At 43.2% G+C, this 24,093-nt stretch overlaps 1 protein-coding gene across 1 annotated transcript; it reads left to right on the forward strand.

The window, feature by feature from the left end:
• Positions 1-1,809: 1,809 nt before the first annotated feature.
• On the forward strand, positions 1,810-24,089 carry LOC139403182 (T-lymphocyte surface antigen Ly-9-like; the record flags this gene model as incomplete). Its single annotated transcript, XM_071146887.1, has 6 exons — positions 1,810-1,850; positions 2,331-2,651; positions 2,893-3,195; positions 22,815-22,892; positions 23,366-23,686; positions 23,923-24,089. Coding segments are annotated over exons 2-6 (1,152 nt in total), but the record flags the coding sequence as incomplete, so codon positions are not given.
• Between the last annotated feature and the right edge of the window lie 4 nt (positions 24,090-24,093).

The raw sequence follows: 24,093 nt of genomic DNA on the forward strand, positions 1-24,093 counted from the left end.
TTGTGAACCTGGTGTGATATTATTGAAACTGTGCTGACACCTAGTGACATTGAGGGACTACACCACACACACACACACACACACACACACACACACACACACACACACACACACACACACTGTAACCTTAAAACAAAGGGGATGCTTTACATACATTGTTCATTTTTATTAGACACTAATATATATATCCAATAAACAGACATTCAAAAGTCGGAATGTAATGTCGGAATGTAAAGCACAAACGACTGGAAAGTTCCTCAAAAGCAGCTGTAGTGAGTCAAGCATCTTGAGGTTGCCTGAAATAGGTCAAAGAGCATATTTTTCATTTTCTAATTTATTTAATCTTTATTTAACTAGTCAAGTTGAACTCAACAACATCGACACAGACACAAGTTATCTGCTATATTTGGGAAACAGGATTAAAACAGAGAGAACTTGGCAAAATACAATGTACGTTTCTGTATTACGAGTAGGCTGGTTTATACAGTATCATAGGTAACAATTGAGTAAAAGACACCTAGCTAATAAAATACTGGGGCTGGCGGTCATTAGTTACATTTCAACCATAGCGATAGCCTTATTGAGAAGCAACAGAGTTCACCGGCGAATGCCGGAACACCATAAATAATAACTAAACCAAGGAATGAGAAATGGTGGAGCCTACCAGAATGAAGAGAGACATTTTCCCGAAATAAACGTGGTGAGTGAAAAACGTAATTACATATATAGCTCACCCCCTACAGGGTATCTAATTTTACCGCGATACGACTTTATATGCGTTGTTTGAACGTTCCACAAAAACCCACCCCGTTCCACAAATTATACCCACCCCGTTCCACAAAATAAACCTACCCCGTTCCACAAATTAAACCCACCCCGTTCCACAAAATATACCCACCCCGTTCCACAAATTAAACCCACCCCGTTCCACAAAATATACCCGCCCACAAACAGACAGACAATGTATCTTTGAATTACACTTTATCTGAGTACCCTATTGAAATGGAAAATGATAAACTCCGTTCTCTGGATATTACTCTTGCTCGAAAGTGGTAAGTCTGTCTTGCCAAACTGAGTCAATTACAAAAGTAGGCTACTATCATGTTACATAACTGTTGTGTAAATCATGTGAATAGGCTATTAATAAAAAGTGCAGAAGGAAATGCTGTTATAAATTTGCTTTTTGGTCATGTCGTTTTTGTAAAAGAGAAAATGTGTTCTCTACTGGTTAAATAAAGGTAAAAAATTGTGTTATTTAGTGTTAAAGAGTTAGAAGTGTGAACTAGGCTACACCTAGGAGCCATAACTACAACTCAATGGAACACATTTTTTAAATACATAATACAAAGACAATACAAACAAAAAAGTAAGTAGGTCACTGCGTACTGTAAAAGTATAAATAAATTAATCCTAGTCTATCATGTGTTTGGCTTGGATCCAGGATCGCCTACAGGATTTAATCCTGTTAATGTCTTGTATTGATGTAGCTACTGCCCTTAGCCAATGTTTTCTTTCTTCTTTTCAGATCTGATTGATGCTGTAAATGTGTCGGGAATAGAGGGAATGAAAGTAATTTTACCGACTGGACTTAATGACCTACCTAGTGGCACTATTATGGCATGGTCTTTCCCATTGAGTCGTTCAGATTCATTTGATAACATAGCGCTGCTGAATGCTGGTGTGATTACAACGGACTACAGTTCCACAAATTAAACCCACCCCGTTCCACAAAATATACCCGCCCACAAGCAGACAGACAATGTATCTTTGAATTACACTTAATCTGAGTACCCTATTGAAATGGAAAATGATAAACTCTGTTCTCTGGATATTACTCTTGCTCGAAAGTGGTAAGTCTGTCTTGCCAAACTGTGAGTTAATTACAAAAGTAGGCTACTATCACGTTACATAACTCTTGTGTAAATTATGTGAATAGGCTATTATTACGAAAGTGCAGAAAGAAATGCTGTTATAATTTTGCTTTTTGGTCATGTATTTATTGTTAAAGAGAAAATATGTTCTCAATGACTTACTAGCTAAATAAAGGTAAAAATAGTGTTATTTAGTGTTAAAGAGTTAGAAGTGTGAACTAGGCTACACCTAGTAGCTATAACTACGACTCAATGGAACACATTTTTTATAAATAATGCAAAGACAATACAAACAAAAAAGTAAGTAGGTCACTGCGTACTGTAAAAGTATAAATAAATTAATCCTAGTCTATCATGTGCTTGGCTTGGATCCAGGATCGCCTACAGGATTTAATCCTGTTAATGTCTTGTATTGATGTAGCTACTGCCCTTAGCCAATGTTTTCTTTCTTCTTTTCAGATCTGATTGATGCTGTAAATGTGTCGGGAAAAGAGGGAATGAAAGTAACTTTACCGACTGGACTTACTGACCTACCTAGTGGCACTATTATAGCATGGTCTTTCCCATTGATTCGCTCAGATTCATTTGATAAACTAGCTCTGCTGAATGCAGGTGTGATTACAACTGACTACAGTAGGAGGTTCAAAGACAGACTGAAGCTGGATACTCAGACTGGATCTCTCACCATCAGAAACCTCACCATCAGCGACTCTGGACTTTATAAAATACTTATCATCAATACACAGAGTTCATCTAAGATTACAAATCTAACTGTCTATGGTGCGTGTCTGGCTTCTTGTTTTACTTCACTTTTTTCGATTCTCCCATTTAGTCTGTTACCCAGTTGTTTTCAATGAAGATTAAAAAAAATACCTTTTGTATTTAGAGTTTGAAAAAGAAATAGCCCACTTCTTCATATATGTTTAGGTCTCATTTATGACATCTTAGTTTTTACTGTAAACACATTAGTTTAAATCTCTGTTTGTCATTGAGTCACTGCTAAATCATTCTGCTATCCCAGCCTCAGTGTCTGCTCCTCACATCAGTCCCTCAGTGGACAGTCCATTTGAAAGCATGAGCTGTTCATTGGTGTGCACTGTGAAGAACGGGAGAGAGGTGATCTTGTCCTGGTACAGAGGAGAGGAGATTCTCAACCAGACCAGCAGCCCTGATCTTCTAGCCAATCTCTCTCTCCCTCTGGAGTTAAACAAAATAAATGTTGACACCTACAGCTGTGAGGCTTCCAACCCTGCTGACTCAAAACCAACTCCGCTCAACATTGAAACGCTCTGCCCTCAATTGTCCTCACGCTCCACCATCAAAGGTATGTCAACACTGCATATAGTATTGTTTTTACAAATTCCTCAACATGCGTATTATCATATTTTTTAACTTCTGTATTACAGCCAGCTGATTTCTGTATTTATTTTCCTATTATCCTTGTAGCCAACCTTATAATACCTTCATCAATGTCATTCATCAGTATTGACAAAAGCACATGGCATGGGTTTGACCAGCTGAATTTCATTTAGACGGGAAGAATATAGGCTTCAGGTGAATACAGGGCAAGGCCACATACAACATACAGTTGATAAAAAAATATGGTAGATGAGAAGAAGTTAATGAAAATGATATGACAGGCAATGCCAAATGAGTGACTGAACTGTTCCCTAACCCCCATCCTCCATTTTACTCCTGACAGAGTCTGGTTGCAATACTGTCCCAATCGCACTGGTCACATTGTTAGCAGTTGGGATAATAAGTGTTGGTACTTACTGGGCAATAAGAAAATGTGGAGGTAAGTACAATCTGTGTTACAGTTGACATCATACAGAGCACCCTGAAGGCAACAAACACAGAACATACACTGTAGGTAATCATGTAATATTATGCCCTTTCCCTTTATTTCAATGCAGCCTGCAAGCAAAGAGAAGAAGGCCAACATTATGTTGATGTGAACTTTCAGAGATCGGTAAGGTCTTTGTGTATGGATGTGTGTATGTACTGTGTATATACTGCCCCCCCAAGCAAAAAGGCAGTAACTGCTCATAGAGTGGAACTGAGAAAGTCTTCAAAGTTTTTTTAAAATTGTCCAGCCAAATTAATTCTAGGGTATTCATTGAAGATGTACTGATCTGTTGCCTTACTATGAGTACATTTTTTTTATTCATGTTGACCCTGACCTCTGACATGACCTTTGACCCTTAAACGGCTGTTACTGACTTTTTCCTTGGCATGATATGTTATAAATTGCAGGGTAATACCAAAGCAAAGAGCAGTATCTGCCATTTTCATTTGTTAGTTTACTATACTTCTCATTTATGCTGTTAACCCATGTAATCCCACATTCTTCCCATACATGAAAATATCCAAATCATGTGTCATTAGTAACCTTTTGAAATAATCGATCATAATTTGTTTACATTTTCATGGAAAAGTAGGTGAAAAGGTGTGTTTTATAGTCGGTCACAAGGATAATGTGACGTGTATATACTGAATTAACATATTTCTCCTATGCTGTCATAAATTCTTTATAACCCAGCCCAGTTATTAACACATGTAAAACTCTGTCACTGCCAGTCCCCAGCATTGCTACTAGAATGCCCCATCACATTCTAGTGTGACTATTTTACATATCAAAAACCCTTATGCAACACCGATACGAATACTGAGAGCAAAGACAAAAAAAAACAACCATCAACGTATTTCAACATTGTTACTTTATTGTAACATACATTGTTACTTTAGTGCAACATGTATTGAAACATTAATATTGTAACATTTGAACTTGCAATATTCATTGTAACATTGTCATTGTGACATTTTAGTGCAACATTCACATACAGGTAACATTTAGGATAGAGGTAGCCTGTGGAATATGCATTCAAGTAGAGGCTTACACAGAACAAAATAATATATATATGATAGAGGTAGGCTTCAGAACCAAGTGCACAATTAGTTTGTGCATCACAATTTTGAACTACAATCAGTCAGACCTACTGTCATACTTCAATTGACCTTTTTTTTCCAAAAACATTTCAGTCATTTTGATTGTCTTTTTCGTCGACTTTTCTTGTCTTCCTAGAGTCCGTTGTACTGCTTCTCCTCACCCTTCATTGACTTTTCTATTTTTCTTTTATTGGCTTTTTCATTCACTCTCATCTCCTTTTCTACTGTCCATGGTATATCTTGAAGCACCCATTGTGCAGTGACACTTTGCATTTCTCACATGCATAGGTAGTGCATTTGTCACAATGACAACATCTGTGGAACCAGTGCATTGTGATGATTGTACAGTGCGAAGCTTTGTCATATCTCGCCTAATCTTCAACAGTAGCAGCAGTAGAGATCTCCTTCCGTGGCTCAGTGGTTTCGTGCCAAACTTATGCATAAGAGACTGTGCCACTATCCGTGAGAAGGTCGATGGTCCCTCACATAACGTCTCTGTAAAAGAAATGGCTGTTTACGAGTGCACTGTTGAGAGACCATGCAAAGATGAGCCACCACCACTTCTTAGACCTGATGGAAATATGGTATCTTGAAACCTGTAGGTCGTGAAGTTCAACACCACCAATGTGCTCATTGTATCGGTTGATGCATTTTGGTTGTGGGACTTTGTCAAAGGCACGTCGCTCCTTGTTCCATCTCTTGACAGAGTTCTCACTGTATTTCTCCTCCATGTTTGTTGCCACTGTGACAAATATGGAGGACCAGCAACTTGTCTCCTTGGGTCAGAACCTCAGAGGTTCCCAGAGTAACTTCATGAAGTCCTTCTGTGGCTTGAATGGGACATCAAACAGACGATTTTGCCTCATCGTTCCAGAGCGCCTATATCCTCTTTTTGTCATTTCATCGAGGAGTGCAAGCGAAGTGAATATGTTGTCATGAAGAAACTTGCAACCTTGAGGCACCTGAGATTGCTCTGCAAGACCGAGAACGACACTGGGTCCCTGACCCCACCCAGTCTCAGGGAGGAGAGTGTGGGATCCACCATATGGCTCCATGTGATACATGTAACCACTGGATGAGGCAAGGCTCCATAGCTTGCAACCAAAACGGATTGGTTTACCTCTAATGGATTGCTTACATCCATGTCGGCCATAGTATCGGATCATGCTCTCATCCACTGACAGCCATTCCTGAAATGGCATGACTTTGTATGACTGATTGAGCTCAGAGAAGATGGGCCTAACCTTAAAAAAATGAGTCGTCAGTGATCTTTGTGTTGTCAACCACATGAACTGAGGCCATTATTTCATCAAAGCGATTTCTCTTCATTGCATCTGAAATGCTTTCATTGTGTACATCACTGTCACGTGACCAGTACATGTGTCTTCTTGGAACAGAGCTGTACCCAGATGGTACAAGGATCCCATAGAATGTAAGGAGTTCATCCATACTCAGATACAGTTGCTTGTCCTTGGTCTGGGTGGAGTAGAGACATTTCAATGGTGATCTCTCTTAAGGTGGGTGGATACATTAGTAGGAAAACATACATTGGGTTGGGGCAGCTTTGTTTGACACATTCTGCAGCATTTGGGCTGTATACTATGTGTTTTGGAATCACAGCGGTGGCAGGCCTCTTCGATCGTTTGAACACTCAATCCTTATTTTTGACCACCTGCAACTTTTCCCTTGGCTCTTCTGACTGGACCCTCTGGCGAGTAGAGGCTGTTGGCTCTTCATTATCAACGGTGGGGGAGGGAGGGTAGTGGATGGGGGAGGAGGGGTAGGTCATCATTACTGGTAACGTTGTTCCTGTCATGATCTGATGGCATAGGTTCAGCATATGCATTCAACAGATTGGCTGGCAAATGGCCTGTCTCCCCCTCATAGTCCATATCTGACCCATCGCTATCACAATCACTGAGGACAGCATCTTTCTCATTTTGAGGGATAACTGCAATGTTGCATGCTTTGTCTGGGCGGTCACCTAGATCCAACATATCCAGAACTTAACTCAAAGTGAAACTATAAGAAAGAACAGAGTAGAAAGTTAGGTAGAACAAGACCTGTGTATAAGTATGTGTACACCTGGATGCACTGTGTTATCCCTCCGGTCACTATTGTTGCCGTCAACATGTTTACTCATTCTATGACCACACTGAACAAAGTTGAGTAATTGCAAATGCATATATCAATTCTAGACACCTTAAAGATGATGTGTACCAAAAATCTTTGTCCTATCTTTGTTAACTTACTTTACTAACCTTTTGTTTGGGAGCTTTGATGCAGCCATCCTCTTCTCATGGTGCAACCAGGAAGTAAACATCTCTGGTCATGTGACAATTTAACCTAAACATGTGACACTGCACATATTTCATTGAGACACTTTATTGTTTCAATATTTGCTAGAAATGCATTGATACATCATTCAGTAACATTTTTAGAGCCTTATAACCAGAGACGTTTTTTTACGGTCACTATTGTGACTGATGGGATTAAATAGGTTAATACAAGAGCTGTGTAATTACTGACAGTGTAACAGAGTTGAAACTGCATCCTTTGTGTGTCTTCCACTAAGATACCAGTTGCATTTACATAGAGATGCAGGTTCTGCATTAGTCACACACTGTGTTTGACAAGTAGCCCATGTCTTGTTATAAGAGTAAATGTGAAAAGAAGCACTGAAATTGTTTGAATTACATGAAATGATTACCTGTCTTGTAATATATGATGGAACATGATCGAAGTATGATGTAGGGCAATTACAAATTATTTAAAAAAATGACCATGAGATTGCTAATAAAAACATTTTATTTATATTTTTTCAAATGACACTTTTGAATGAATAAATAACAGCTTTAAGAATACATTTTAAACATATTTACATGTTCATATTCACAAGAGGACCCAAATGACATTTATCTACAATTGATAAATTGCTGAATAGATACATTTCATTTTTAAGTAAAACTTCTTCAGTGCTCTTCCATATCACTCCTCATCCTCAGCAATGCTGTTCACAGCCAAGTCATTCCAGAACTGCCTTTTGATTTGCAGGCATCAGAGGACACAGCTTGGTGATTATGTCCATCGTCTTGGACTCTTCTATCCCTCTATCCTGTGTACATAGTGTCGAGGGTGTCTCTAGAGTGACTTTCTTCATGATAAAGTCAAGCTCTGTGAAGTCCTTTTCTTCATGGGAGACTTTGTAGAAGAGGCTCCTGGATCCACACCTCAACTGGATCTCAGCCATCTCTGCCAGCTTTGGTGCTGCTGCCTTCTTCAGCTTGACGATGGAATTGCCAGCTTTCCATGCCAGGATGTTTTCCTTTTTCATTTCGACCACCTCCATCTTGCTTGCATTGGAAGTGGTGACAGCATGGAGGAAGTCCCTGAAGTCGTACAGCACACCTTGTCACGACTTCCGCCGAAGTTGGCTCTCCTGCCTGTTCGGGCGGTGCTCGGCGGTCGTCGTCACCGTCCTACTAGCCACCATCGATCCCTTTTTCGTTTGTCTGTTGGTTTTGTCTTATTAGTTTCACCTGTGTGTATTTTAGTTTAATTGACGTCCCTATATGTAGTAGGTTGTCCCGCCCTTGTTTTGTGCGGGATTGTTTTGGGTTCATGTATTTTCGTTAGTACGTGGTGTGTTATTTGCTCCGATATATTTAATCCTGTGTTGGATTATTTCACCCTGTGTTTTTGGGTTGACCGTGTTTGGTTTTCGGAGAATAAACTATCGACTCACTATACCTGCTCTCTGCGCCTGATTCCACCCACCTTGTTTATACGTGACAGAATCCCGCACCCCTAATGGAATCAGCAGGAGCAGCCGCGTCTCCTCTCCCATCGATGGAGGAGAGAGTCCTCCACCACACCAGCGTGCTTCATCGGATTGGTTCTGCAATGGACCAAATGATGGAGAGGATGGATCGATGGGAGAGGAGTGGTCTTCCCACATCATCACTAGCACCCCCTACTCCAGCACCTCCTGTTCCTGCGACCACATCTGGCTCCGGGGCTCTACGGTTGACACTCCCACGGGAGTATGACGGAACGGCGGCTGGGTGCCAGGGTTTCCTCCTTCAACTGGAACTATACCTGGCTACCGTGCGTCCTGCTCCCTCTGGAGAGGAGAGCGTGAGCGCCCTCGTCTCCTGCTTGACTGGGCGAGCCCTCGAGTGGGCCAACGCAGTATGGAATGGTCCGGACTCGGCGAGGGATAATTACCCAGAGTTCACCCGCCGATTCCGAGCTGTTTTTGACCATCCACCAGAGGGTCGGGCGGCGGGTGAACGGCTGTTCCACCTGCGGCAGGAGACGAGGAGCGCACAGGACTTTGCTCTGGAGTTCAGGACCTTGGCCGCAGGAGCAGGATGGAACGACAGGGCCTTGGTCGATCATTTCAGATGCAGTCTCAGGGAGGACGTCCGCAGGGAGCTGGCATGTCGGGACACCACCTGCACACTGGATGAGCTCATTGACTTGGCTATCCGTCTCGACAATCTGCTGGCTGCCCGCGGGCGTTCGGATCAGGCCCTGTCGTTTCCACTTCCCAGCCCTCCTGCCCCTATCCCTATGGAATTAGGGGGGGCAGCTTCGAGGGAGACCGGAGGAGGAGTGTCCTCCTGTACCAGTTGTGGTCGACGAGGGCACACGTCAGACCGGTGCTGGAGGAACTCGTCTGGGAGTCGGGAGGGCAGGCGGAGCACTGCTCGATCACCCCAGGTGAGTAAGCACCAGACTCACCCAGAGCCTCCTGTCGGTCATGTGTATGTTTTGACTTCTTTCCCTGGGTTTTTCCCCTCTCTACAGCATAAGGCGCTAGTCGATTCAGGCGCAGCTGGGAATTTCATGGATCGTGGGCTTGCGTTAAGGCTAGGGATTCCCCTGGTGTCGGTAGACCAACCTTTCCCCGTGCACTCCTTAGATAGCCGACCATTAGGGTCAGGAGTGATTAGGGAGGCTACGGTGCCACTGGACATGGTAACGCAGGGGGATCATAAGGAGCAGATTAGTCTGTTCCTTATAGACTCACCTGCGTTTCCAGTGGTGTTGGGGGTTCCCTGGTTAGCTCAACACAACCCGGTGATTTCCTGGCGACAGGGGGCTCTTAAGGGGTGGTCAGAGGAGTGTTCAGGCAGGTGTAGAGGAGTTGCCGTTGGTGCGACTACGGTGGAGAGTCCAGACCAAGTTTCCACCGTGCGCATTCCCTCTGAATATGCCGATTTGGCTATCGCCTTCAGTAAAAGGAAGGCGACCCAATTACCACCTCATCGTCGAGAGGACTGCGTGATAAACCTTCTGGAGAACGCTGCACTTCCTAGGAGTCACGTGTATCCATTGTCCCAGGAGGAGACGGTAGCGATGGAAACATACGTTGCTGAATCGCTGAGACAGGGGTACATTCGGCCCTCCGCATCACCCGTCTCCTCAAGCTTCTTTTTTGTGAAGAAGAAGGATGGAGGTCTGCGTCCGTGCATTGATTATAGAGGTCTAAATTCCATCACAGTGGGGTTTAGTTACCCACTACCTCTCATCGCTACGGCGGTGGAATCATTTCACGGGGCGCGCTTCTTCACAAAACTGGACCTGAGGAGCGCGTATAATCTGGTGCGTATCCGGGGAGGAGATGAGTGGAAAACTGCATTTTTAGTACTACATCTGGTGAGTACCGCGTCATGCCATACGGGTTGAAGAATGCTCCAGCCGTCTTCCAATCCTTCGTAGACGAAATTCTCAGAGACCTGCTCGGGCAGGGAGTGGTAGTGTACATCGATGACATCTTGTTCTATTCTGCCACACGCGCGGCGCATGTGTCTCTGGTGCGTAAGGTACTTTGGCGACTGCTGGAGCATGACCTGTATTGCAAGGCGGAGAAATGTGAGTTTTTCAAACAGTCCGTTTCCTTCCTGGGATATCGTATTTCCACCTCTGGGGTGGTGATGGAGGATGACCGCGTTACAGCCGTGCGTAATTGGCCGACTCCGACCACGGTGAAAGAGGTGCAGCGGTTTTTAGGGTTTGCCAATTACTACCGGAGGTTTATCCGGGGTTTTGGTCAGGTGGCTGCTCCCATCACCTCGCTGCTGAAGGGAGGACCGGTGCGCTTGCGCTGGTCAGCAGAGGCGGGCAGAGCATTCACTCGTTTGAAGGAGCTGTTCACCAATGCGCCCGTGTTGGCGCATCCGGACCCCTCTTTAGCGTTCATAGTGGAGGTGGATGCGTCCGAGGCTGGGGTCGGAGCCGTGCTGTCCCAACGCTCGGGCGTGCCACCCAAGCTTCGCCCTTGTGCTTTCTTTTCGAGCAAGCTCAGCTCAGCGGAGCGAAACTATGATGTGGGGGACCGGGAGTTGTTAGCTGTAGTCAAGGCTCTGAAGGTGTGGAGACATTGGCTTGAGGGGGCTAAACACCCCTTTCTCATCTGGACTGACCATCGTAATCTCGAGTATATCCGGGCAGCGAAGAGACTAAATCCACGTCAGGCTAGATGGGCCATGTTTTTTTACCAGGTTCCGGTTTACCCTCTCATACCGGCCAGGCTCCCAAAACACCAAGGCCGACGCGCTGTCCCGCCTCTATGATACCGAGGAGCGGCCCGTTGAGCCAACTCCCATCATTTCACCGTCATGTCTCGTGGCACCGGTGGTATGGGAGGTGGACGCGGAGATAGAGGAGGCCTCACGGTCAGAGCCGGCCCCCCCCAACTGTCCAGTGGGAACTCAGTACGTACCGAGGGGGGTCCGGGACAAGCTGATTCGGTGGGCTCATACTCTCCCCTCCTCGGGTCATCCTGGCATCGAGAGGACAGTGCGGAGTTTGAGAGTGAGATACTGGTGGCCCACGCTAGCTAAAGACGTGAGATTTTATGTCTCCTCCTGCTCAGTGTGTGCTCAGAGCAAGGCTCCTCGGCACCTACCTAGAGGGAAATTACAACCCCTCCCCGTTCCACAACGGCCGTGGACACACTTATCGGTGGACTTTCTTACCGACCTTCCCCCGTCCCAGGGAAGTACTACGATCCTGGTCGTTGTGGATCGGTTTTCTAAGTCCTGTCGTCTCATCCCGTTGCCCGGTCTCCCTACGGCCCTGCAGACTGCTGAGGCCTTGTTTACCCATGTCTTCCGGCACTATGGGGTGCCTGAAGGACATCGTTTCTGATCGGGGTCCCCAATTCACGTCCAGAGTATGGAGGGCGTTTATGGAGAGACTGGGGGTCTCGGTCAGCTTAACCTCAGGTTTTCACCCCGAGAGTAATGGGCAGGTGGAGCGCGTAAACCAAGAGGTGGGCAGGTTTCTGCGGTCCTATTGCCGGGACCGGCCTGGTGAGTGGGCAAGGTATGTTCCCTGGGCGGAACTAGCTCAGAACTCCCTACGCCACTCCTCAACTAACTTGTCTCCTTTTGAGTGTGTGTTAGGTTACCAGCCGGTCCTGCCCCATGGCATCAGAGCCAGACCGAGGCTCCTGCGGTGGAGGAATGGGTACAGCGCTCCAAGGACACATGGAAAGCCGTTCAGGACTCACTACGGGTAGCGGGTGAACGGCAGAAGAGGAGCGCTGACCGGCACCGCAGTGAGGCCCCCGTGTTTGCACCGGGGGACAGGGTCTGGCTCTCGACCCGGAACCTGTCCCTCCGCCTGCCCTGTCGGAAGCTGGGGCCGCAGTGTGTGGGGCCGTTCAAAGTCCTGAGGAGAATAAACGAGGTGTGTTACAGGTTACAACTTCCAAGGTATTACCGTATTAACCCCTCGTTTCATGTGTCTCTCCTCAGGCCGGTGGTGGCTGGTCCCCTGCAAGAAGGTGAGGTGCCTGAGGTCCCTCCGCCCCCCCTGGACATCGAGGGGTCCCCGGCGTACACAGTTCGGGGCATTCTGGATTCGAGACGCCGGGTGGGGGGCCTACAGTACCTCGTGGACTGGGAGGGGTACGGTCCGGAGGAGAGATGCTGGGTTCCGGTGAGGGACATTTTGGACCCTTCTCTCCTGAGAGATTTCCACCGCCTCCACCCGGATCGCCCAGCACCTCGTCCTCCGGGTCGTCCTCGAGGACGGTGGCGGCGCGCTGCGGGGGCCGCGCGTCAGGGGGGGGGTACTGTCACGACTTCCGCCGAAGTTGGCTCTCCTGCCTGTTCGGGCGGTGCTCGGCGGTCGTCGTCACCGTCCTACTAGCCACCATCGATCCCTTTTTCGTTTGTCTGTTGGTTTTGTCTTATTAGTTTCACCTGTGTGTATTTTAGTTTAATTGACGTCCCTATATGTAGTAGGTTGTCCCGCCCTTGTTTTGTGCGGGATTGTTTTGGGTTCATGTATTTTCGTTAGTACGTGGTGTGTTATTTGCTCCGATATATTTAATCCTGTGTTGGATTATTTCACCCTGTGTTTTTGGGTTGACCGTGTTTGGTTTTCGGAGAATAAACTATCGACTCACTATACCTGCTCTCTGCGCCTGATTCCACCCACCTTGTTTATACGTGACACACCTCCAGGTCGAGCTTTCATTTCCTGTTCCATGCCATGATGGAAACTGTCTGCACTCATGAAGGTGTGTCCTGGCTCGAATAACTTTTGAGGGTGATGTCCTCCATCAAAGTCTGAGTCAGCATTGACAACACTCACCAGTGATGTTAGGAGGTACCAGTTTTTGTTTTAAAGAAGTACGGTTATCCACCCAATACACTGCATGCTTGACATCTCTCACTCTCCAGTGCTGTTACGTAAGATGAAGTAATCTCCTCTGACTTCCGACCAGCTGTTCCTTCATGCCATACCACTGAGATTGTTTTCTTCTTCTTTTGAGACTTCTTTCCAATGGTGGCGAATGTCTCGTGATAAGTAATGTTTCTTCTTGTGAACAATGCTGTTTTCACACCTGGCATGCGAGGGAGCATGATGATTTTTTTGCATATCAACGCTCCTCACAGACCAGTCCTCAGGCCAATCTTTCTGTGCATCAGCCTGGTAATGGATTCTGCTCTGCCCTGCAGACTTCTTATGTTCCTCATATTTCTACATTGCATGCAGTCGGGGTTGGTGATGGTGAATTCAGGTGCTGCATGGCTGTTGTCTTGGCAGGCTTGGGTTTCCATGGCCTCATTCTCCCTGTGCTCCATCTTCAGATGATGACCCTGCACCAAACAGAGCACGCACTCCTACTCTCCAAGCTTCACAAAGCTGATGTTCCTTCCCTTTACCGCTTTGCCAGCTGCGGTTATGAAACCTATCGCATCTTTGTTCTTCTCCTTGTAGTCATTATGCATGAACCGAATATTGATGTCACTAGGGAGGTAGAGGCGATGTGGGGCATGCTCTTGGCTGTAGTGGCTGATTTGGGGATGGAAGGACGCAATGTGTTGCAGGATTGGATTCATGTTCAATTTGCTCGCTGAAACTTTCTTTCCCCTCTGATCCTTTGGTGGAATCAGTTTGGTGGTGATTGACTTGCCCATCATTGTGACAATCAACCTGTCATTTTTGGGGTGGTAGCCCAATGTTGTCAGGAAAAGCACTTTGCACACCTGTTGTGCAGAACCGATCTGGTTTGGAAGATGGTACAGAAACGACCTGCTGCGTCGACTGTCAGCACCAACAGTGACATTTTTCTTAGACTGCTGTGCCATCATGTTTAAAATCCATGTCCTCTTCTCCTTATACTTCATCTCCCAATACTTTTCCCATATTTCCTTTCGTCTAACCTCTGAAATATTCTGAGTACATTCCCTCTTGCATTTGGGACCACATGGCTTACCCATTGGTGGAATCATGGATTTCGTGTTTGATAGGTGTTCTGGAGTTGTGTCCACGGACTCAGCTGCCACTTGTGCTGGAACATCCAACTCTGAAGGTGGATGATAATCTTCATCATCATCATCTTCATTGCCAATTGATTTCTCTTCCGATAGACTGATGTCTAAGGAGTCAGAGACCACCCACTGGTTCTCTATTTCTTCAAATAGTGTTGACACTGTGACTTCAGTTAAAGGGGGTAGATCAGGAATCTTTGTTGGAATGTGGCCCTTAAACTCAACTGAAATAAATAGAGCAAATAATCAGGGACATGCATCCTAATGATTCTAATCTGTCATGGATGATAATAATTAATACTGACATTTTCTGGTGTGCAAACGTATGATCATAATCCTTTTCAGTTATTCTATAATATAGGATATAATCAATGTTGATTTTATCTTGTGCAACCATTATCATAATCATTTTCACTGTAACTCAATTCATCTATTAATTTCATACCTGCTCCCAAAAAGGCTCTTACATATTCATTTTCATTTACAAATACCAAAAAATTGCATGGATGAACATTGACAGGAATGCAACCTAGTATTGACGTGGTTGTACTGTCCTAATACACACTCACATGGCAAATTTGATCCGCATAGATACTAATCATCTAGGCCACAGGGATTGGTGGAAATCATTCAAAACAGTATTTTCCGCATTCATGTAATGATGGCACTGAAGCAGACACATTGAGCACACGTTTGGCATGTCAAAGCTTGTTGTACTAATTACATACAGTGGGGCAAAAAAGTATTTAGTCAGCCACCAATTGTGCAAGTTCTCCCACTTAAAAAGATGAGGCCTGTAATTGTCATCATAGGTACACTTCAACTATGACAGACAAAATGAGAAAAAAAAATCCAGAAAATCACATTGTAGGATTATTAATGAATTTATTTGCAAATTATGGTGGAAAATAAGTATTTGGTCACCTACAAACAAGCAAGATTTCTGTCTCTCACAGACCTGTAACCTCTTCTTTAAGAGGCTCCTCTGTCCTCCGCTCGTTACCTGTATTAATGGCACCTGTTTGAACTTGTTATCAGTATAAAATACACCTGTCCACAACCTTAAACAGTCACACTCCAAACTCCACTATGGCCAAGACCAAAGAGCTGTCAAAGGACACCTGAAACAAAATTGTAGACCTGCACCAGGCTGGGAAGACTGAATCTGCAATAGGTAAGCAGCTTGGTTTGAAGAAATCAACTGTGGGAGCAATTATTAGGAAATGGAAGACATACAAGACCACTGATAATCTCCCTCGATCTGGGGCTCCACGCAAGATCTCACCCCGTGGGGTCAAAATGATCACAAGAACGGTGAGCAAAAATCCCAGAACCACACGGGGGGACCTAGTGAATGACCTGCAGAGAGTTGTTACCAAAGTAACAAAGCCTACCATCAGTAACACACTATGCCGCCAGGGACTCAAATCCTGCAGTGCCAGACGTGTCCCCCTGCTTAAGCCAGTACATGTCCAGGCCCGTCTGAAGTTTGCTAGAGAGCATTTGGATGATCCAGAAGAAGATTGGGAGAATGTCATATGAGCAAGGGCATTGAAGATGAAACGTGGCTGAGTCTTTCAGCATAACAATGATCCCAAACACACCGCCCGGGCAACGAAGGAGTGGCTTCGTAAGAAGCATTTCAAGGTCCTGGAGTGGCCTAGCCAGTCTCCAGATTTCAACCCCATAGAAAATCTTTGGAGGGAGTTGAAAGTCCGTGTTGCCCAGCAACAGCCCCAAAACATCACTGCTCTAGAGGACATCTGCATGGAGGAATGGGCCAAAATACCAGCAACAGTGTGTGAAAACCTTGTGAAGACTTACAGAAAACGTTTGACCTCTGTCATTGCCATTAAAGGGTATATAACAAAGTATTGAGATAAACTTTTGTTATTGACCAAATACTTATTTTCCACCATAATTTGCAAATTAATTAATTAAAAATCCTACAATGTGATTTTCTGGATTTTATTTCCTCATTTTGTCTGCCATAGTTGAAGTGTACCTATGATGAAAATTACAGGCCTCTCTCATATTTTTAAGTAGGAGAACTTGCACAATTGGTGGCTGACTAAATACTTTTTTGCCCCACTGTATGCCACCAACAAAGGGGATGGATACAATTTGGGATTTTAACTTTCCTGACCAGGACAGTCACGCAATACTGGAATATAAAAGAAAACCAGAAACCCTGAACATGTGAGTAGATATATTATTAATGAGCTAGCAATGCTGTGTGTGCGCTCATCCGGAAAACGAGTGTGCGTGGCTTTTGACAATTCAGTATGGGGTGCACGTCCAACTGACCGTCAGCTGGCTAGAGATCATGTGTGTGGTGTAACGTTACGGATTCCAATAACCCATGGAATGTCAGAATACAACTATAGGGATTATATGAATTCTAGGTATAATAGATTGAAGCTAGTATAAACTGCTGATTGTCACTTATAGGAACATGTAGCACAAATCTATTGCTTCATGCTAATGCTAGCGAGGTAGGTTTTGACGTTTTGGTAGGGGCGCGTCAGTTTTAGCCAGGTGGCTGTCACTGGCTAGAAATCGTGTGTATGGTGTACTGATTCAAAGAAACCATCAGATGAAATTTCAGAATATAATTCATTGTATGGCTAATAGATTGACGTTAGTATCAATTGCAGATCTCTTATGAGAGCAGGTAGCATTGTTTGTCTATGCTCGCTAGCTAGCTTAGCTTGCTAGCTAGCTAATTCATTTTGATGTCAGATCTACTTGGCTAGCTAGTTCTTACCAGGGTCTGGATGTCGGCGTTTCAGAGCAAGTTCAACCATCATTTCCCCCCGGGAATGCTGTGCCATGGTGTTGTATCCCTAGATTAGCTATGTGTGTGTGTAGCTGTCAGTTAGTGATGCAATCGAACCTGTATGACACTATCAGAATAAAATGATATTAAAACACAGTTAACTGCAGCCAAGGGCAATTTGAAACCAAGCTAAAAGGCAGTAAGTTAAGTTACTGCCATTTATCTTGGTTTCACAGTAACTTTTTGCAGTTACTGCTAATACGACCCTCATTTTCTCCAAAACACAATACAATAGAGGCAGGATACTTGTCCACATGATTAAGCATGCATTTAATGTAACACAAATGACATTAACTAATTTTCGACCAAATGAGCAATTAATGCCTTTTTGCTTGGGAGAGCAGTATATGTGCATGCATTTTATGCTACTTGGTTTTCTATGCAACTTCTGTATCTGAACACACACACACACACATTTAGGATGAAAGTGGTCACTTGTTGGCTTGTATAACATACCAGCCAATGTGAAAATGCAGAATAGACAAGAACAAGCACAGGTTGCAAATTTTTGGACCTTATTGAATTACAGGCTTCTGTTTCTATTTCTTTATGTGCTGGCTTTACAGGTTGGGGATACACTGGTATCTGGCACCGGAGGAGTCTGTTCACCAGAGGGGTCTGTTTTGTACGCTGATGTCAGAATCTTACCTTCTGTTCAGACAGGACTGGATTCAATCACTCCTCTCTCAAAGCTGTGACCTTGGTGTGGTTTAGAGGCTTGTGTGTCTCAATAACCCTGAGAGCTACGCCGGAGGGGGCTTGGGCCCCTGATAGGTTTAGCCATGCCGGATTGGTCTCCGGTGAGGGGCCAGACCAATGACAGCATTGGTCCTACATGTTTCACGTTGGCATGATGCTATACGTAGGCAACCATACCACTATGTCAATGTCTGATTGCCGAATGATGAAGAACATCTAGCCGCTCAGTTGGTGAATTTCAATGTTGTGCGTTTAAAATATGTAGCCTGATTGATGCCCATACATGGGATTTTGTATACCTAAAGCTTTAGAATCTGGAAAAATGATGTACTGAATGTCGCGGCAGATTGTTGATTTTGTTTGTCAAGAGTGATACTTTTGCATTGGACTGTTTAGTTATAGCCTACTATGGTCCTCACCGTCATTGTGTACTGCCAGGAAAGTGAAGGCAGCTTGCATGCACAGTCAGGAAACTACTTGGGATGCTTCGAGTGGAGGAGAATTAGGGGGAGAGCCGGTGCTGAAAAGCTCCTCCTGCCAGAAGTGTGTTCTTTAGAAAGTATTTCACTCTGATGTGTTCCACGGAAAGTATTTGACTCTAGCCACAAAATTAAGGAAATGAGAAGGGGGAGGGGGAGATTTCAGCAAGGCCAATTTCTTGCCTGTCGAACAAATATAGCGATGTGCAGAATAAATTAGCAATTTCAATTGTCATTGATTGACATTTCCCCACATCCCAAATCATGTCATGTCTACATCAAGTAGCACCTTTCCATTTAACTGCATGGTAGGTCAGCCAACATGGGACAAGTGCTGGGGGAAAAAATAGTCAAATGCTAGATCAAACAATGAAATGCCAACAAAGTTCAGCATGATGTCATCCAGAATGTGGAAATGTAAGGCCCTTTGCAAGGGGTCAAAGGTCACAATAGAGCAGAATGGAAAGTATCACCGAGAACCAGAGACTGGATGCATTATTAGTGTATTTGTATACAGTTCTGCATATACACAGAAAAAAACAGGTTCATTTTTCACCCGTTAGTTGGAATTTCTCTACCCCACACTGTCAGATCGTGAAGTTATGAATGTCTCTGACAGGAAAGTTGTGTTTAGCTAAGTGCCAACTTTCACTAAAATTGAGAAATGGTTTGTTTTTGTGTATATGTAAGACTTAAAGCTTAAATGCAACTAAATGTTTTCTGGTAGGGTCTACTACATCATAGACCCTGTCTGGGGGTATCATTGGACGGGGCCACAGTGTCTCCCTACCCCTCGTATCTCAGCCTCCGGTATTTATGCTGCAGTGGTTTGTGTCAGAGGGTTAGGGTCAATCTGTTTTTCTGGAGTATTTCTCCTTTTCATGCACCCTCTAATTCTCTCTCTCCCTCTCACTCCCCTCCCAGAGGACCTGAGCCCTGGAACCATGCCTCAGGACTACCTAGCCCGATGACAACAACCTCTCACTTAATGTGATCGTGGACTATAGGAAAAGGAGGGCCGAACAGGCCCCCATTAACATTGACAGGGCTGAAGTGGAGAGTTTCAAGTTCCTTGGTGTCCACATCACCAACAAACTATCATGGTTGAAACACACCAACACAGTTGTGAAGAGGGCACGACAAAACCTTTCCCCTTAGGAGACTGACAATATTTAGCATGGGTCCCCAGATCCTCAAAAAGCTCTACAGCTGCACCATTGAGAGCATCCTGAGAGGTTGTATAACCACCTGGTGTGGCAACTGCATACCCCATGTGTATAGCCTCATTATTGTTATGTAATTGTCTTGTGTTACTTATGAATGTTATTATTTTTTTAAACTTTAGGTTACTTAGGAAATGTTTTCTTAATTCTAATTCTTGACCTGCATTGTTGGCTATGGGCTTGTAATTAAGCACTTCAAGGTAAGGCCCACAGCTGTTGTATTCGGCACGTGACAAATACAATTTGATTTGGCTTGGTTTTTGCTCTGGCATGCACTGTCAATTGTGGAACCTTATATAGACAGGTGTGTGCCTTTCCAAATCATGTCAAATCAATTTAATTTACCACAGCTGTACTCCAATCAAGTTGTAGAAACAGCTCTAGGATGATCAATCCAAACAGGATCCACCTGAGCTCTATTTGAGTCTCAACGCAAAGGGTATTTTAATAAGGTTAATAAATAAGGTATTTCAGTTTTTTTATATGTAATGAATTTACTAAAATGTATAAACCCGATTTTCGCTTTGTCATTATAGGGTATTGTATGTAGATTGAGGGAAAATTAAAATGTAATCGATTTTACAATAAGGCTGTAAGGTAATAGCATGTAAAAAAGGGAAGGAGTCTCAATACATCCAAATGCTCTGTGTTAACTCTGTCTGACCGGGAGCGTAGTGGTTATGGTGGTTGATCCTTAAATTACTTTTTGAGAGTTCAAATCCCATGGGAGCAATTAATAGAGCAACATTTTTCTTGTTGCCTTTGTGGGCCTGAAATAGCCAATTTGAGGTGTGTAGGGGGACAGGGGCTAGTTCCCATCAAATAGCATGAAAGAAGTGACACCTTGTATAGAATGTCCTTATAATATAGTTGTGATAACATACAACCCTTTTCTGCAAAAGCCTACTTTTGCCTGGGGGCATGCTTTGTAGACCATTTAAAGGTGTTCCTAATATTGGTCCCCCTAAAGAAACCCACATGTTAAGATAGCTTAGAAATAGTTGTAGCAGTGGTTAAGGTGGTGAATTCCCAAAGTTGTGAGTTAAAATCCTTGCAAGAGCATGCCAACTTGCTTTTGTTGCCTTGACCGAGCACTCCTACTTCAAGCCACTAAGTGAATGTTGGGTCTTGGGTGCTAAATATCTTGAACAGTGGTTGAAAAAGTACCCAATTATCATACTTGAGTAAAAGTAAAGATATACTAATAGAAAATGACTCAAGTGAAAGTCACCCAGTAAAATACTAAGTAAATGCCATTGCTAAAATACACTTAAGTATCAGTGGTAAAAGTATAAATTATTTGACCTTCCTTATATTAAGCAAACTAGACAGCACGATTCTCGTGTTTTTTTATTGAATAAATAGCCATGGGAACACTCCAACACTCAGACATAATTTACAAACGAAGCATACTTTTGGGTGTCAGGGAAACTGTATGGAGTAAAAAATACATTATTTTCTTTAGAAATGAAGTCAAATTAAAAGTTGTAAAGAAATAGAAATAGTAAAAGTACAGATACAAAAAAAACTGATTTAAGTAGTACTTTCAAGTGTTTTTACATCATGGAAAGTGTATGGAGTAAAAAGTACATTTTCTTTAGGAATGTAGTGGAGTCCCAAGGCCAGTAGTTGAGAAGCATTTCCCTCTAGCAATGTAAACATGTAATTGAATGTACATGACCCATCTGAATGTATGTGTATATATATATAAAAATACATGTAGTATATTGTATTTAAAGTAGTGGAGAACTTTAAATACATTTTTGTTAAGTCATTTACACCACTGGACTTGAAAGGAACACCTTAATTACCTTGACTAACCGGTTCCCCGCACATTGACTGTTGCACATGTATATAGCCTCGCTATTGTTATTTTACTGCTACTCTTTTAATTATTTGTTACTTTAATTTCTTATTTTTACTTAACACATATTTTTCTTAACTAAATTGTTGGTTAAGGGCTTGTAAGTCAGCATTTCACTGAAAGGTCTACACACACATGTAGTATTTGGCGCATCTGACAAATACAAATTGATTTGTTACACATGAAAACATATTGTGAACCTGGTGTGATATTATTGAAACTGTGCTGACACCTAGTGACATTGAGGGACTACACCACACACACACACACACACACACACACTGTAACCTTAAAACAAATGGGATGCTTTACATACATTGTTCATTTTTATTAGACACTAATATATATATCCAATAAACAGACATTCAAAAGTCGGAATGTAATGTCGGAATGTTAAGCACAAACGACTGGAAAGTTCCTCAAAAGCAGCTGTAGTGAGTCAAGCATCTTGAGGTTGCCTGAAATAGGTCAAAGTGCATATTTTAAATGTTCTCATTTATTTAATCTTTATTTAACTAGTCAAGTTGAACTCAACAACATCGACACAGACACAAGTTATCTGCTATATTTGGGAAACAGGATTAAAACAGAGAGAACTTGGCAAAATGCAATGTACGTTTCTGTAGTACGAGTAGGCTGGTTTATACAGTATCATAGGTAACAATTGAGTAAAAGACACCTAGCTAATAAAATACTGGGGCTGGCGGTCATTAGTTACATTTCAACCATAGCGATAGCCTAATTGAGACGCAACAGAGTTCACCGGCGAATGCCGGAACACCATAAATAATAACTAAACCAAGGAATGAGAAATGGTGGAGCCTACCAGAATGAAGAGAGACATTTTCCCGAAATAAACGTGGTGAGTGAAAAACGTAATTACATATATAGCTCACCCCCTACAGGGTATCTAATTTTACCGCGATACGACTTTATATGCGTTGTTTGAACGTTCCACAAAATAAACCCACCCCGTTCCACAAATTAAACCCACCCCGTTCCACAGAATATACCCACCCCGTTCCACAAATTAAACCCACCCCGTTCCACAAAATATACCCGCCCACAAACAGACAGACAATGTATCTTTGAATTACACTTTATCTGAGTACCCTATTGAAATGGAAAATGATAAACTCCGTTCTCTGGATATTACTCTTGCTCGAAAGTGGTAAGTCTATCTTGCCAAACTGAGTCAATTACAAAAGTAGGCTACTATCATGTTACATAACTGTTGTGTAAATCATGTGAATAGGCTATTAATAAAAAGTGCAGAAGGAAATGCTGTTATAAATTTGCTTTTTGGTCATGTCGTTTTTGTAAAAGAGAAAATGTGTTCTCTACTGGTTAAATAAAGGTAAAAAAATGTGTTATTTAGTGTTAAAGAGTTAGAAGTGTGAACTAGGCTACACCTAGGAGCCATAACTACAACTCAATGGAACACATTTTTTAAATACATAATACAAAGACAATACAAACAAAAAAGTAAGTATGTCACTGCGGACTGTAAAAGTATAAATTATTTAATCCTAGTCTATCATGTGCTTGGCTTGGATCCAGGATCGCCTACAGGATTTAGTCATGTTAATGTCTTGTATTGATGTAGCTACTGCCCTTAGCCAATGTTTTCTTTCTTCTTTTCAGATCTGATTGATGCTGTAAATGTGTCGGGAAAAGAGGGAATGAAAGTAACTTTACCGACTGGACTTAATAACCTACCTAGTGGCACTATTATGGCATGGTCTTTCCCATTGAGTCGTTCAGATTCATTTGATAACATAGCGCTGCTGAATGCTGGTGTGATTACAACGGACTACAGTAGGAAGTTCAAAGACAGACTGAAGCTGGATACTCAGACTGGATCTCTCACCATCAGAAACCTCACCATCAGCGACTCTGGACTTTATAAAATACTTATCATCAATACACAGAGTTCATCTAAGATTACAAATCTAACTGTCTATGGTGCGTGTCTGGCTTCTTTTTTTACTTCCCTTTTTTCCATTCTCTCATTTAGTCTGTTACCCAGAGTTGTTTTCAATGAAGATCAAGAAATACCTTTGTATTTAGAGTTTGAAAAAGAAATAGCCCACTTCTTCATATATGTTTAGGTCTCATTTATGACATCTTAGTTTTACTGTAAACACAGTTTAAATCTCTGTTTGTCATTGAGTCACTGCTAAATCATTCTGCTATCCCAGCCTCAGTGTCTGCTCCTCACATCAGTCACTCAGTGGACAGTCCATTTGAAAAAGTGAGCTGTTCCTTGGTGTGCACTGTGAAGAACGGGAGAGAGGTGATATTGTCCTGGTACAGAGGAGAGGAGATTCTCAACCAGACCAGCAGCCCTGATCTTCTAGCCAATCTCTCTC

This window comes from Oncorhynchus clarkii, unplaced genomic scaffold (genome assembly GCF_045791955.1).
Source record: "Oncorhynchus clarkii lewisi isolate Uvic-CL-2024 unplaced genomic scaffold, UVic_Ocla_1.0 unplaced_contig_4866_pilon_pilon, whole genome shotgun sequence".
NCBI classification, from domain to species: Eukaryota; Metazoa; Chordata; class Actinopteri; order Salmoniformes; family Salmonidae; genus Oncorhynchus; species Oncorhynchus clarkii.